Below are 15,676 nucleotides of genomic sequence, written 5' to 3' on the forward strand. Positions count from 1 at the left end.
TGTAGTCAAGCACTTCAACATTTATGTCATACAGGAAATGAAAATAAGTAAAAGTGATGAAAAAGAAAAATAAGGGTGAAACAAAAGACTTTTTAAATAACTGAAAATTAGAAATGTATATCATTAGCATACCTTAACTAAAGGTATGTGAAGTGAAGAATGTTTTCCTGGTGAGTATCAATGAACACTGCTGTGTGAAATGGTAATAATCATAAACTAAAAACACAGAAACAACTGTATATAAGTCAAAAGGTATGATAAATGGAATCAGGCTGTTCTAAAGTCCTTGCACTCTCTAAGAATCAATACTGATAATTGACTACAAAAAAATCAAGGATTCTCCAGGTACAGAAATTAGTTTCTATTTGCCTGAAGCAACAAAGGAAGAAGGAAAGTCAGGAAAGGAGGAGGAAATGAAATGTGTGGCTAATTACCTCCAAGAAAAACTGCATCTTCTGTCAGGAGACCAGAAGTACTGGATGGTACCGGGCTACCATTACTGAACATTTTGATGAAAGAGTCTATAGAAGAATAATGACCAAAAAGGGAGCAATGCAGAACAGAATTTCAAATCTCATGGACTCAAGACTTTCTCGACCATGGAGTCTGGATAAACCCATGAAACTATTACACTAAGATAATCTTTAAACCTTAAATCAAAAATATCCTCTGAAGTCTTCTTAAAACCAAACAAAAGTTTAGCTTACCTAGTAAAGAATGTCTGTCTCAAGTATTGGGCTCTTCTAAGGTTTATCTATATGGGATCCAACTGACAACAGCAACTTGAAAGATTAGATAGGAAATTAGAGGATGGTAGGTTTATGTTAATGGGGGAGGAACAACTGGGAAAAGGAGGATGAGAATGGATGTAACTCAAAGAATGTAATCAATGTCACTGAATGTAATCAGTGTTGAATTGGTATATGTTATGCTGTCTTTATTCTCAATAACAACAAAAATAAAATAAATTATATATACATATATATACATATATATATATGTATCAAGGATAGATGTTGTTCTGGTTACCTAGTGCTGCTCTAACAGGAACATACTACCAAAGGGATGGCCTTAACAAACAGGAGTTTATTCTTACAATTTGGAGACTATAAGTCCAAGTTCAAAATGCTAGGCTCTAGGAGCTGGGTGAAAGCCCCTCAACCTTGAGGTTCGGCTCTGCCTCCTGCTCCCGGCCCACTGGAGCTAGAGGCTTTTCTTCACTCAGCTGCTGGCTGCTGAGACTGACAAACCCAGGTTAGCAAGTAAAAAGGCACAGTCACGATGTTACCAAACCACATGGCAGGCCATTAATTCAAGTCCACCATAAGTCCCAAGGGCGGCAGAGCATGGTAGGCTGCTGAACAGCGACACAACTACGTGCCATAAGCTAGAGACCAGTCCCAAAGCTGCTGCTTATATACAGGAAGCAGACCACATCTCTAAAGCAGCCACTCAGCTGCTTGTGGTAGATCTCACCATGGAGTTGACTGCCAGTCTCATCTTGGGGAATAACTACCACCAGCTGCCCAGCCACTCAATCAGGCCCAACCAAGTTGACATACAACTTTAACTACCACAGACGTTACAATCTCTTGAATAACCTCCGAACAATATGAAAAGAGGGTACAACTTTTGAACAAGTAGAAAAGAAGGAAAAAACAAAAACCAGTGTATCTAGGTAAAAGAAATCAAGAAAGAAAAGGAAGACTACAGAACAGATGAAACAAACAGAAAGCATTTGGTTCAGATGGTACAGCCCAAACTGTATCAACTGTTACATCTAATTATAAACGGACTAAATTATCAATAAGCTATAGAAGAAGAAATCACAAAGTAAATTAGAAAATATTTTGAAGTAAACAATGACAAAAATACAAAATAAAAAATATAAGACAGTTTCTACTTAGGAGATAGAAAGTTGGAAAGTGCATTGTTCCCATCCTTACAACAAAAATAACAAAAGCTCCTATCTCACAAACTCACAACTTTTCTTGAACCCACCAGAAAGCTAACAGTGTAGGGTAACCAAATAACCACACCTGCTAGAAAAAGGTACAAAACCCCTCCGACCAGCTGTAAGTGTCTCCCCTGCTAACTCTCCATCCCATAACTATTTCCCACCACCACCCTAGCAAAAGTCCTAAGCTGGGAGAAGGGTAATAAACCCTGATGCCTGTCTACAATAGTGGGTGAGGGGAGGGGACACTCTACTTCTGGAAGAGGGACAGGAAATGTCTTCAGATTCCCTACCACTAGGGCAGGAAGAGGATACCTGAGAAAGCACCACACCCAGGAGCCAAGGTTATAGAATCTGCCTAAGAATGAAGCTGAACCACCAGGCTGTTTTGGGAAGAATAATATATACATTTATTGAATGTTATCAGAAATCTTTTAACTTATTAAAAAATAAATAAATAAGTGGTGGGACCAAGAAGCATATTCTGGATACAATATCAGAAACTGTCAAATTTATGAACTGTCAATATTAGAATTTTCCAAAATATAACACTTTATAAACTTCCTCAAAAAATCTTATTGTCATCAAGTTGATTCTGACTCACAGCGACCCCCATTGGGTTTCCAAGGCGGTAGATCTTTAAGGAAGTAGATTGCCAGTCTTCCTTCCTCTATAAACTCCCTGTCCTACCTTTTAATTGATTCCCAATCCTGTTCAAGAGACTCCCTTTCCCAATATCCCAACAGATAGTAAAGGAAAGAGAATTCATCAGTGCCTAATTAGTTCTGATATTCCAGGGATGTTGGTAGTAATTATACGCTTCGGTCTAAATTAATATGTGTTTTTATAGCTTACAATCCTAAAGTTCAATCACTGAAAATCAATTTAAGACTCTCAAGGCTGAGAGTCATTTGCTAGACTGAAAATTACAATCTCATGAAGACAAAAGGACTCCTAGAAACCTGAGTAAAATATAGGGTGCTTCTTGTACTTGTTTCCATAATTTTGATAAATTCTACTTTTAAAGGAAAATCAGAAAACTATATTTTTATTGATCCAACTCATTATAAATAACAATTTACTCTGAAAGCTCACTATGTGCCAAGCAACATGTTAAGTGCCAGTGAACTAATTTTTCTCCACAGGTTATTCTAAATTAAGATATGTGGAAGAATTTATATATGATTGGCTTTCAGAGAAAATTACTGACAAGAATAAATGATTCTATACACTAACTACTCTATAAACAGCATGATTACCAGTAAGCATTTTATAGTTAATGGTGTTAAGAAAAGCCACATAAACTACTAAATAAAATCTCTTTCAGATAATAAAAAAAACTTTGTCTTACCTTGGCACCGTATTTGGAATAATTCATTTCTGTCAGTGTCACTGGACGTAATTTGTCAATATCTCCAAAGGCTACTCCAGGAACATACAGGGCACAAACAATGTGAACCCATCTACAAAGAGAAAAGACAGGATTTTGCTATCAAACCCTTTTATGAAATTCCCACATGGAAAATAAAGATACAAAATATGTGCCATATCAAAATACTACTGAAAGAATGCTATGGTTAGATCTTAAAAATCTCACTGACATATCACTAAATAATATGAAACACCAATAGAATAACACCATTTAGCCACAGAAAAAAGAGAGAATGCAACACACATCACTTCTCCAGCACCTTAGCCACAACTGAATTAACTGTAATTGCCTTTCACTGAACATTTAGTGCACTTTGCACTTATCTATTATTCTTAAATATTTGCCCAACACTACTATTCACATGAAACAAAACATAATCCGCATATCCACAGAAAGGCATTCATATTCATTATTTTAAGCACTTTGAAAATTAAGGATCCAATTTAAGAACTGTAAAGCTGTTACTCTGCAATAATTAGGCAAAACTCTTTCTTGTTCTTTTATAAAGGCTGTTGGGCAATCCCTAAGGACTATTTTAAAGCAAAATTTTGGTGTGCAGTTTGACTTACTTTCCTTCCAGGTAAAAAAAGACTACTAAAAGACTGTACAGAAAAAAAAAAACTATAATGTAAGGAACGTTTCATTCATCTCATCTGTTCATCATACAGAAGCTCTGGTAGTGTAGTGCCTAAGGCATTTGAGTGCTAACCAGAAGACTGGCGGTTCAAACCCACCAGCCATTCCTTGGAAGGAAGATTGGGCAATCTACTTCCGTAGTGATACTGCCTCAGAAACCTAAGGAGGGGTCTCTGTGAGTCTGATCCGACTCCACGGCAGTGAGTTTGGTGTTTTTGGTTCATCATACAACCTATAACTAATATGCCACATGTATAAATATTTTGTAAAGTCTGAATGATGCTAAACAAAGACTACTCAGAGCTTCAGTGCACCAAAAAAAAAAAAAAAAAGAGAGAGAGTTGGTTTGAATTTCTTATTTTTTGTTTTTTTTATACAGGTCTGAACCTTTTTTACAATATTAGTTACACTTCTGCTGGCTGACAACCAAGCAAAAATCAAGATCACTGGCTTTGCAATTTAAACAGATCTGTATCATTTCAATAAGAAAGGGGAAAAAATGAGGTGGCAAATATCTCTTAAGTTAAATATATTAACAACAAATTCTGCTTTACAACAGCTAAAGAGGATGTGTGAATGCTATATTGTTCTATTTTGTGATGCACCACGGGAGTTTTAAAGAAGTACGACTAATAATCATTTTCTAGTGGTACCGGGGAAAATTGTTACATTATTTTTAAAAATTATCTCTATTCAAAAGAAAAGAAAAGAAAAAAGGCTCTCTCTATAGAGTTTCTTGATAGAACGTTTCAATTCAAGCTCCCAAATGCATCTTGTAAAGTTCAATATAAAGATACACATCTCCAACAAGCAGCTGCTTTCTCAATTTAACTTGCACAGTTTTTTCATGCACCACTGCTGTATTAAATGCCATTATACTTCGTAGGGGTTTATCTTTGATAAGCCCAACAGTGGCTGTTTGATTCATACTGACCTTCAAACGTTTTAGTACATGGTCACACAAGTACTATAAATTTAAATTGACATTTCACTGTAATGGGCACACAACTCTATCATGACCCCCAACTACTTACATAAGGATGCCAACCTTAGTCTTTATTAAAATACTATCAAAGTGAGAGAAAATCACAGTAGAAACAACTTTGGTCTTTTCTAATACCAGATCTAAATAATTTTCTGTTCATTTGTTTAGCTGCACATACTTTAGAAGTTTGTAATTAAGACAAATCGGGTAATCAAAAAAGAATAATCATCCTTGTTACTTTACCATACGTTTTGCTTGCAGCTATGATGACAGATGTTGATTAGGGAAAGGAGCAGAAAACAAGCACCATATAAAATCATCAAAAAACAGAAAGAATTGTCATCTAGCACAGAAACTATTAGATTTCTGAGATTCACATATTTTAATAAAGCAGATAAAGTAGAAAAATACTTCTCAAAAGACTCTAATAAGAGAATGGAAACTATTAATCAATCAAATTTGATTTTGAAATGCCTTGTATTTGTAGTGCCTTTTACAACATATAAAACAAATTCATTTCCAGTATGTACGTCACTCCTTCATTTATTCACTGAAAAATCAACTTATAAGTGTCTATCATGCACCAAGTACCACATAGGCAGTTTGGAAATTATAAAGTACTTATAGCATAGTGTCTAGCACTCTGTCTTCACTCAAGAAATACTGACTCTAAAAGCTTCCTCTGAGTGCAAGATTGTTATTCTCATTTTGCACATAAAGAAATGGACTCAGATGGAATAAATGATTTCCAAAGATAATAAAAGTTAGCAAGTGATAGAAGACTTAAAAGAATTCAATGTTCTCTTCTATTGCACAATAATGTTTATTTTAAAAATTAAGGAATTTAGCTCATAGCCATATTTCATTTCACAACAGAATTGAGGACAACAAAGAACATAAGAAAGGAGAGTATGTCTAACACTTCCCCACATCAGCTTTATAAGATAACTTGTTGTTGTTATTTGCTGTCGAGTCAGCCCCGACTCATAGCGACCCCTCCTTGGGTTTCCGAGGCAGTATCACTATGAAAGTAGGATTGCCCAACCTTCCGAGGAGTGGCTGGTGGGTTTGAACCGCCAGCCTTCTGGTTAGCAGTCAAGTGCCTTAGGCACTATGCTAAATTAGGGCAAGGTAAAATATTCCCCCTAAAAAATGAAATAAAAATTCAGTGACAAAATGTACTGATAGTTTTCTCATATTAAATCACATAATTTTCTATGAGGAATTTCTGGCTCCCATCAGCAACCATGAGGAAAACATATAATTAATCAACTTATTTGACAGAAGTCAAAAACAAAAATCTTCTTTTCATTTGCTAGATAAATTACTCTTTTCCTCTATTTTCCATTTGAAATTAGAATGTTAAATGGTGTGGCAGTTAAGGTTGTATGTCAACTTGGCAGGGCCTAGTTGAGTGGCTGGGCAGCTAGATGTAGTTATTCCCCATAGTGAAATTGGTAATTAACTCCATGGTGGAGTCTACTGGAGCGGCTGAGTTGCTTTAGGAATGTGGGCCACTTCTAGTATACAAGAAGCAACTTTAAGGAAGGTCTCCAGCTTATGGTACACTAGAACCCTGCATGTACCCAAGTTGCTGTTCAACAGTCTGCCATGCCCTGCCAATCTTGAGACTTCTGGAGTTGAATTAGTGTCCTGCTGTGTTGGTTGGTAACACTGAAACTGTGCCTTTCTACTTGTTGACCTTGGGCTTCTCAGCCTCAGCAGCCAGCAGCTGCCTGAATGAAGAAAAGCCTGTAGCTTCAGTGGGCCGTGAGCAGGAGGCAGAGCTGATGCCCAAGGTTGAGGGACTTTCACCAAGCCCCTAGAGCCTGGCACTTTGAACTTGGACTTCTAGCCTCCAAGGCTATAAGAGAATAAACTCCTGTTTGTTAAAGCCACTCATTTATGGTCTCTTCTGTTAGAGGAGCACTGTTGTTGTTGTTATGTGCCGTCGAGTCTGCCCCGACTCATAGCCAGCCTTCTGGTTAGCAGTCAAGTGCTTTAGCCACTATGCTACCAGAGCTCCTAGAGGAGCACTAGGTAACCAAAAAAAATAGTTTGTCAAATCTTCGCTTTTGCTACCTTGAAATCAAGCTAGAATTAGATCCTTCAAAATATACCAAGGACTAAAATTTCTGCGACAGTCTATAAATATGCACATAACACAAATAAAATGTTCAAACAATATAAAAGAATTTTTGCATCATCAAAGACGGTGTCTATAAACATAATATCCACAGCAGCCAATACAAACATCTCTCAACAATTATCTAAAAGGATAAAGAGGCCTCCTTTTTTCTCACTTAGGAACAACTTTATATAATTTTTTTTGTGGATTGTGATAGCATGAAGAGACAGCTTCTTTACTGTTTCTCAATAGAGCTTTTAAGTAAGTAAATAAATAAACAAACAAACAAAATAAACAAGCAAAAAAGAAAAACAAAATTTCTTCCCTAATAAGTAAGCTGTGTTTTCAGAAGTAGCCTTACTTACTCACATAATTTACCATCAAAAATTTCAACCATCGGGCATTAAGAGTTAACAGAAGGAATTTATGCAAGTTGTACTCTGTAATTACCTGGTTAAATTACTAGAATGATAATGCTAATAAGAAAGTACTAATAGAAGCAACAGGAGTAATAGTAGAAGTAAGAACACATTCATTAAGCACTTATTTTATTCCTGAATCCATGCTCACTGTTTCCCATGAATCATCTCATTCAATCCTCTCAGCAGTGCTAAGGGAACTGAAGGACAAGGTTAAATTACTTGTCCAAAATCCCTAAGAGAAGTTCAGCAGTCCAGTTTAAAAGCACACACTTTTAACTCTATACTAAACTCATTAATTCTAGGTAAAGTCGGTCAAAATATAAAATATTGCCCATGTCTGTTATGTATATCATGAATTCTTATCATGAAGTCATTTGTTATGTATTTATTCTATTTTAGAGATGAACAATGAGAAAGGAGGGGTAAGATTTTTAGCTATTTTCCCCAGATACTACTAGCACACTGAGTTCTCTAAGATTCTGAGGAAGATTCTGTCATGCCATTAATCTTGTATAGCAACACTGCTCAAGGGCCTGTCCATAAGTTGAGGCAAAATTGAGAGGAATACTATTTACTTCACTACAGTAAAATTTATTACATTTGAAAGCCTATTTTTTATTCTTTTGGAATAAAATATTGCCTATCTTTCTAAATGTAAAAATTTGGGAAATAATTGTGCTAATTTATATAGGTTGTATTGTTGTCATTCTTGTTAAAAGATTAAACACATGTTTAATAGAAATACTAAAATATTCTTAGGTAGCAAAATAAAAAATTGAACACCTCTTATATTAGAGAAGAAGGGATAAGAGATTAGTGACTCTCAAAGTTAGAACCTATTTTGTTCACCACCTTAGATGGTAGTCTCCTGGTTGGGGAAAAAAGCAAAGAAAGTGAAAGAACTACAAGATGAATGTAAATAAACTGAAACGAACATAGATCTTTGTGCTACTTATCAAATTATTGCCTCTTGGCTCCAGATTTAGTCTTCAATATCTACTCTTCAAAAATTGGGTAGAATTTCTTTTGCATTTCTCCTTTTGAGTGAGCATATTAATCTTTCTCAGTATAGAGTAGTGGAGGGACATTATAGGAAGAAGGGTGCTTCTCAGCAGGTTTAGGGGAAGGAAATCTACCAGTGCTCTGCTGGGGCCACAGATACCATCCCTCAATAACCTGGCCCCTGGCCCAGTCTGGTGGTCACTTTTCTTGGCCCTATCAATACCAACACTGCATTCCTGAGGCTTCACACAAGCACCCCAACTACTACTGCATGTGCACAGCCAGCCATCCACTTGCCAAGAACTGACTCATACAAACTTCTCAGCCATCAAGTGGCATGTGATTATACTTTCTCTGATCCCCAGCCTTGGAGAGGGAGTCATCCTTCCAAGTCTGTCCTTCCTTGGATATTCTCCCTCAGTCCTAGGGTATCCTTTGGGATCCTTTAAATATGATTACTTTTTTGTCACAGCTTCTGAATACTCTTTTATATTTTAAACTTTCCTTTCCTAAATTTTTTATGGTTTTTCGTCTCCTGATTACACCTGATACACTCCTTAAGTCACACAGAACTGGTTCAAATTTGACTATTCACCAGCTTGTGGCCTTGAACAAATTATATAAATGACATGAGAGCCTCAGGTACTATATTTATGCAATGGAGATCACAGATATCAGCATATGGTCATTATTATGATTAAATAGAATTATGGATGTAAAAGCAAAATAGATATTCAGTGAATGGTCTTTCCTTTCCTCCACCTATGAATATCTGCTTATACCAAGAAGATACAAAGAAGCAATAAAATGAAAGTATGTAACTAAGAAAAACATAATTAGAAGAATACTGTAGTGAAAAGCAGACACATTATAAATCAAGCATATAAATGAAACATGTTATAAAACAGAATTATGACATCAACCTTCCAGCATCTGTCTCCTTGAAAATTCCATCCTGATTGGGGCATAGTTCGCAACTAGGGGAAACACCACATTTACAGGCATCACAAAACCAAGGTTCAGTGGAGTTTTCAGAAGCTGAACTCATAATAGAGTCACTCTCTCCATCAACTCCATAGCAACCTAAAAAAGAAAAAAAAAAAGGTCAATTAATATTTTTTTAACTCACATATATAAAATCATGAAAGAAAAAAGTAGAGAATAATTCTGAATAACCAAAGTTTACACGAGTGATAATAATAAAGTCAAAACACAGAAATGAAATCATTTTATAAAATTACGTCTTCACCTAGGAACTCTGGTAGCATAATGCCTAAGGCACTTGACTGCTAACCAGAAGGCTGGCAGTTCAAACCCGCCAGCTACTCCTCGGAAGGAAGGTTGGGCAATCTACTTCTGTAGTAATCCTGCTTCGGAAACCCAAGGAGGGGTTGCTACAAGTCGGTGCTGACTCGATGGCACATAACAACAACACTTCTTCACCTAACATGGTATATGCTATGAAATAAGTGACCTATTTTAAATGGTTTTAGTCCTATTTGAAAATTATTACAGGAAGAAAAAAATAAAATATGACTTGTTATTTAAAAAAAAAATCAAAGTAATAATGGTGTTGTTGTTGTTGTTGTTGTTATTTGCCATCGAGTCAGCCCCGACTCATAGCGACCCCTCCTTGGGTTTCCAAGGCAGTATCACTACGGAAGTAGGAATGCTTAACCTTCCTTCCGAGGAGTGGCTGGTGGGTTTGAACTGCCAGCCTTCTGATGAGCAGTCAAGTGCCTTAGGCACTATGCTACCAGAGCTCCCAGTAATAATGGTAGGACATACTAATTAATAAATATTAATTGAGCTCCCTTTGTACCTATCCATTGCTGTTGAGTCAATTCTGACTCATAGTTAATTCTGACCTTAGAACACCTTAGGACACCTTAGAACTGCTCCATAAGGGTTCCAAAGCTGTAAATCTTTACAAATCAGACTGCCTCATCTTTCTCACACAGAGTGGCTGGTGGGTTCAAACCACCAACCTCTGGTTAGCAGCCAAATGCTTTAACCACTATGCCACCAGAGCCCATTCCCTTTGTGTCAGGCACTGTTACATTACTTTTATACATAAAAGATTAAATTCATGCAAAGAAATAAAACAAAAAATCTCCCATCTACTTTGGAGGATTTTTAAAACACAAACTCACAGAACACTAAGGGCTAAGTAAGCATTATTAAATAGAAAATAGTACAGAAACACACACACATACATTAAAACTACAGAATTTAAATAATGCACACTTGTGTTAGACACCACCAGTTGTCTGTCAGTTTGTTGTACTCTGAAGGCTTACATGTTCCTGTGACACTGGTAGTTACGCCACAGTATTTCAAATACTGTATGGCACACAGGTTTCAGTGGAGTTTACAGACTAAGACATCCTTAAAGATGTGGACAGAGTAAAGTTTTCAGGACCTTTACTTGCTGATGTAGCACAACTCAAAATGAGAAGAAAGAACTGCAAACATCCATTAATAATCAAAATGCAGACTGCACAAAGTATGAATCAAGAAAAATTGGAAACTGTCAAGATTGAGGGATTCTATGGTCAACATATTGAACAATGATGCAGAAATCATCATGAGAAGATGGACGAAATACAGAGTCACTGTACCAAAAAGAATTAGTTGATGTTCAATCATTTCAGGAGGTAGCATATGAAAAAGAATCAACTGTACTGAAGGAAGAGATCCAAGCTGCACTGAAGGCACTGGCAAAAACCAAAGGGCTGGGAACTGATGAAATACTAATTGAAATATTTCAAAAACTGGATGCAAGGCAGTAAGTGCTCAAGTCACCTATGCCAACAAATTTAGAAGACAGCTACCTGGCCAACCAACTGCAAGAGATCCATATTTGTGCCCATTCCAAAGAAAGGTGATCCAAGAGAATGTGGAAATTATCAAACAATATCACTAATATTACATGCAAGTAAAAGTTTGCTAAAGATAATTAAAAGTGGTTGCAGCAATATATTGACAAGGAATTGCCAGAAATTCAGGTCAGATTCAGAAGATTCATAGTCTAGCTTTCACATGCATATGAAGTTATTTAAAATACCATGGCTTGAATCAGGCAAAGTGACATCTTTGCTTTTTAAAACCTGAACGAAGTCTTTTACAGCAGATTTGTGCAATGCAATACATTGTTTGATTTCCTGACCAGTGTTTCAGTGGGCGTTACATTGATTGTGGATCCAAGTAAAATGAAATCCTTGACAACTAATATTTTCTCTGTTTATCATGATAATGTGAGAATTTTTGCTTTCTTTGTGTAGAGATGTAATCCATACTGAAGGCTGTAGTCTTTGATCTTCATCAGTAAGTGATCCAAGTCCTCTTCATTTTCAGCAAGAAAGATTGTGCTGCCTGCATTATCCCCAAGCCCCTGCCATTGAGTTGATTCCAACTCATCATGACCTCATTGGGGTTCCAAGGTGGTAAATCTTTATGGAAGTAGATTGTCCTGACTACCTTCAGTGGAGCAGCTGGTGGGTTTGAACCACCAACCTTCTGGTTAGCAGTCAAATGCCTTAGGCACTGCACCACCAGAGCTCCTTACATGCATATCACAGGTTGTTAATAAATCTTCCTCCAATCCTGATGTTGTGTTCTTATTCATATAGTCTAACTTCTCAGATTACTTGCTTAGCATCCAGAGTGAATAAATATGGTAGAAGGATACAACCCTGATGCACACCTTTCCCGATTTTAAACTACACTGTATCCCCTTTTCTGTTAGAATGACTTACTCTTGGTCTTTGTACAGATTCTGCATGAGCACAATTTAGTGTTCTGGAATAGCCATTCTTTGCAATGTTACCCATAATTTGTTATGATTTACACAGCCAAATGCCTTTGCATAGTTAATAGAACGATAGGTAAACACCTTTCTGGTATTCTTTGCTTTCAGCCAAAGTCCATCTAACATCCAAAGTCCATCTAACATCAGTAACGATGTTCCAAATCCTCTCTGAATCTGACCTAATCAAATACTTCTGATTAAGTTAATTCTAAGAGGATAGCTTTAGTTTAAAATTATAAAGGTACCTTTAGTTATCTCCAATAAACTGATATTAGAAAACTCAGGAGCTCTGGTGGTGTAGGGCCTAAGGCATTTGACTCATCTCTCAAAAAGTTGACTATATAGGTAAACTTTTATGTATCTAACGTAAGATGTGATTATTGGAATGATACTCAGTAAATGATGGAAAATGATAAGGCCTACACTGGATAAAATCCAAAACCCATTCCTGATGAAAACTCTCAGTAAAATAGAAATAGAAGAGACATTCCTCAACATAACAAAGGGCATATATGCAAAACCAATAGCTAACATTGTCCTCAATGGAGAGAGACTGAAACCATCCCTCTGGTGAACAGGAACCAGACAAGGAATGCCCTCTATCACCACTTCTATTCAACACTGTATTGGAAGTCCTAGCTAGGGCAATAAGGCAAGAAAGGGAAATCAAAGGCATCCAAAATTTAAGAAAGCAGTCAAACTAGCCCTATTTGCTGATGATATAATTCTATTCATAGAAAACCCAAGAGACTCAGTTAAAAAAAAAAAACACTGGAACTAACTGAGAGATTTGGCATAGTGGCAGGATACAAGATGAACACACAAAAATCAGTTGGATTCCTCTACACCAGTAAAGAGACTGCTGAAAAAGAAATAAGGAAATCAGTAACATTTACAATAGCTACCAAAAAAATAAAATACTTGGGAATAAATCTTACCAGGGACACAAAAAGACCTGTAGAAAGAAAACTACAAAAGACTACTTCAAGAAACCATAAGAGATCCACATAAATGGAAGAACATACCATGTCTGTGGATAGGAAGATTGAACATTGGGAAAATGTCAATTCTACCCAAAGCAATCTATACATTCAATGCAATCTCAATCCAGATCCCATTAACATTCTTTAAAGATATGGAAAAACCAATCACTCACTTTATATAGAAAAGAATGAGACCTCAGATAAGCAAAGCACTACTGAAGAAGAAAAACAAAGTAGAAGGTCGCACACTCCTGGATCTCAAAACTTACTATACAGCCACAGTAGTCAAAACAGCCTGGTATCGGTACAATGACAGACACATAGACCAATGGAATAGAATTGAGAACCCAGAGATAGATCAATCAACCTATGGTCAGCTGATCTTTGACAAAGGCCAAAAATACATTCAATGGGGAATAGATAGTCTCTTTCATAAATGATGCTTGCAAAAATGGATGTCCATTTGCAGAAAAATGAAACAAGCTCTGTAACTCACATTATACACAAAAACTAACTCCAGAAGGATCAAAGACTTAAATGTGAAACCTAAAACTATAAAGTTCCTCAAGGAAAAACTAGGGGCAAATTTAGGGGCCCTTATATATGGCATAAATAGACTATCAAGCATAACCCAAAATGTGCAAACAGCAGAGATAAACTAGGTGAATGAGGATCTTCTAAAAATTAAATTTTTATGTGCTTCCAAAGATTTCTCCAAAAGAGTCAAAAGAGAACCTACAGATTGGGAAAAAATATTTGGCAACAACATATCAGACAAGGGACTTATCTCTAAAATTTACAGAAAACTCCAACACCTCAACAACAAAAAGACAAATAATCCAATTTAAAAATGGGCAGAAGACATGAATAGACACTTCACCAAAGAGGATATTCAGGTGGCCAACAAACACATGAAGAAATATTCACAATCATTAGCCATTATAAAGATACAAATCAAAACAAAAATGAGATACCACCTCGCCCAGCACTAATAGCAAAGTTCAACAAGACAGAAAATAACAAATCCTGGTGAGGATGTGGAGAGATTGGGACTCTCATACGTTGCTAGTGGGACTGTCAAATGACACAAACACTGTGGAAAGCAGTATGGTGATTCCTTAAAAAGTTGAAATTAGAAATACCATTAGGCCCAGCCATTCCATTTCTAGGTGTATATATATCCTAAAGAAGTGAGAGCCAAGACAAGAACAGATATATGCACACCCATGTTCATCACAGCACTATTTACAACAGCAAAAAGATGGAAACAACCTAGGTGTCCATCATTTGAAGAATGGATATCCCAACTATGGTACATATACACAATGGAATAATATGCAACCCTAAAGAATAACGTACAATCTGCAAAATACTACATAATATGGATGAACTTGGAGGACTTTATGCTGAGTAAAATACATCAATCACAGAAGGACAAATATTGTATCAGTCCGCTATTGTAAAAAGTCAAGGAAAGGTTGATATAGGGAAGGAAATTTTCTTTGTTGGTTACAAGTGGTGGGAGGGGAAGGAAGGAAACATTGATAGGTAGAGATAAGTATTGATTTGAGTAAAGGGAAGGGCAATGTACCAAATATGAGCGATCAACACAGTGGCACAGAGGAAGACGACGACATAAAGAGGTGCATGGGAGGTACAGACAACAAAGTTGAACCCTTTTGCACATACAGTACCATGTTGTCAGTGATGGTAAACATTGATATAAGGGTGGAGAGAGGGGTGGACAGGTTAAATGATTAGGTATGTCTATGCAGCAGAGAGCGTGCCCATGACCATGTATAAGGTTGGCAGACAATGTTTCTATAAGTCTATTTGTATATTCTGTAAGAATTTCCAGGTATACAGTAGAGCTGACAAGGGATAAGGTCATGGTGACTTCTCGGCCACAGACAGCTATCCAGAGGGAGCAAGTAGTTGGACCTGTGGGCTCATGACTGTAGTCACAGGTGACATCAAGCTCAATTGGCATGACATACTATACAAAAATATTATTCCACATTCTACTTTGGCGTGTAGTAACTGGGATCTTAAAAGCTTGCAAGCAGCCATCTAGATGCAATGATGGGTCTTTCCTCATCCAGAGCAAAGAAGAATGTAGAAAACTAAAGATGCATGGAAACAATTAGTCCAAGCAACTGGTACACCATGTGATCCTCAGCCTATATGACTAAGAGACCAGAAGAACTAGATGGAGCCCACCTACTTCTGTCAACCATTCAGAAGAGGATCTATGTAGGAGATCCTGGATAGAATGGGAGAACAATGTAGAACAAAACTCAAAATCATTTTAAAAAAAGGA

The 15,676-nt window shown here is 36.7% G+C and overlaps 1 protein-coding gene across 1 annotated transcript in view; it reads right to left on the minus strand.

Moving 5' to 3' along the window:
• The window catches only part of PHF14 (PHD finger protein 14), a 254,861-nt gene that overhangs the window by 196,601 nt on the left and 42,584 nt on the right, over positions 1–15,676 (minus strand). Inside the window, exons 5-6 of the mRNA XM_042781427.1 lie at positions 9,486–9,645; positions 3,309–3,420 (exon numbers count right to left, since the gene is read on the minus strand). Coding sequence (XP_042637361.1) covers positions 3,309–3,420; positions 9,486–9,645 — 272 coding nt within the window. The remainder of the gene's footprint in view (positions 1–3,308; positions 3,421–9,485; positions 9,646–15,676) is intronic.

This window comes from Orycteropus afer, unplaced genomic scaffold (genome assembly GCF_000298275.1).
Source record: "Orycteropus afer afer isolate SDZICR_OR568_19922 unplaced genomic scaffold, OryAfe1.0 scaffold00119, whole genome shotgun sequence".
Classification (NCBI taxonomy): domain Eukaryota; kingdom Metazoa; phylum Chordata; class Mammalia; order Tubulidentata; family Orycteropodidae; genus Orycteropus; species Orycteropus afer.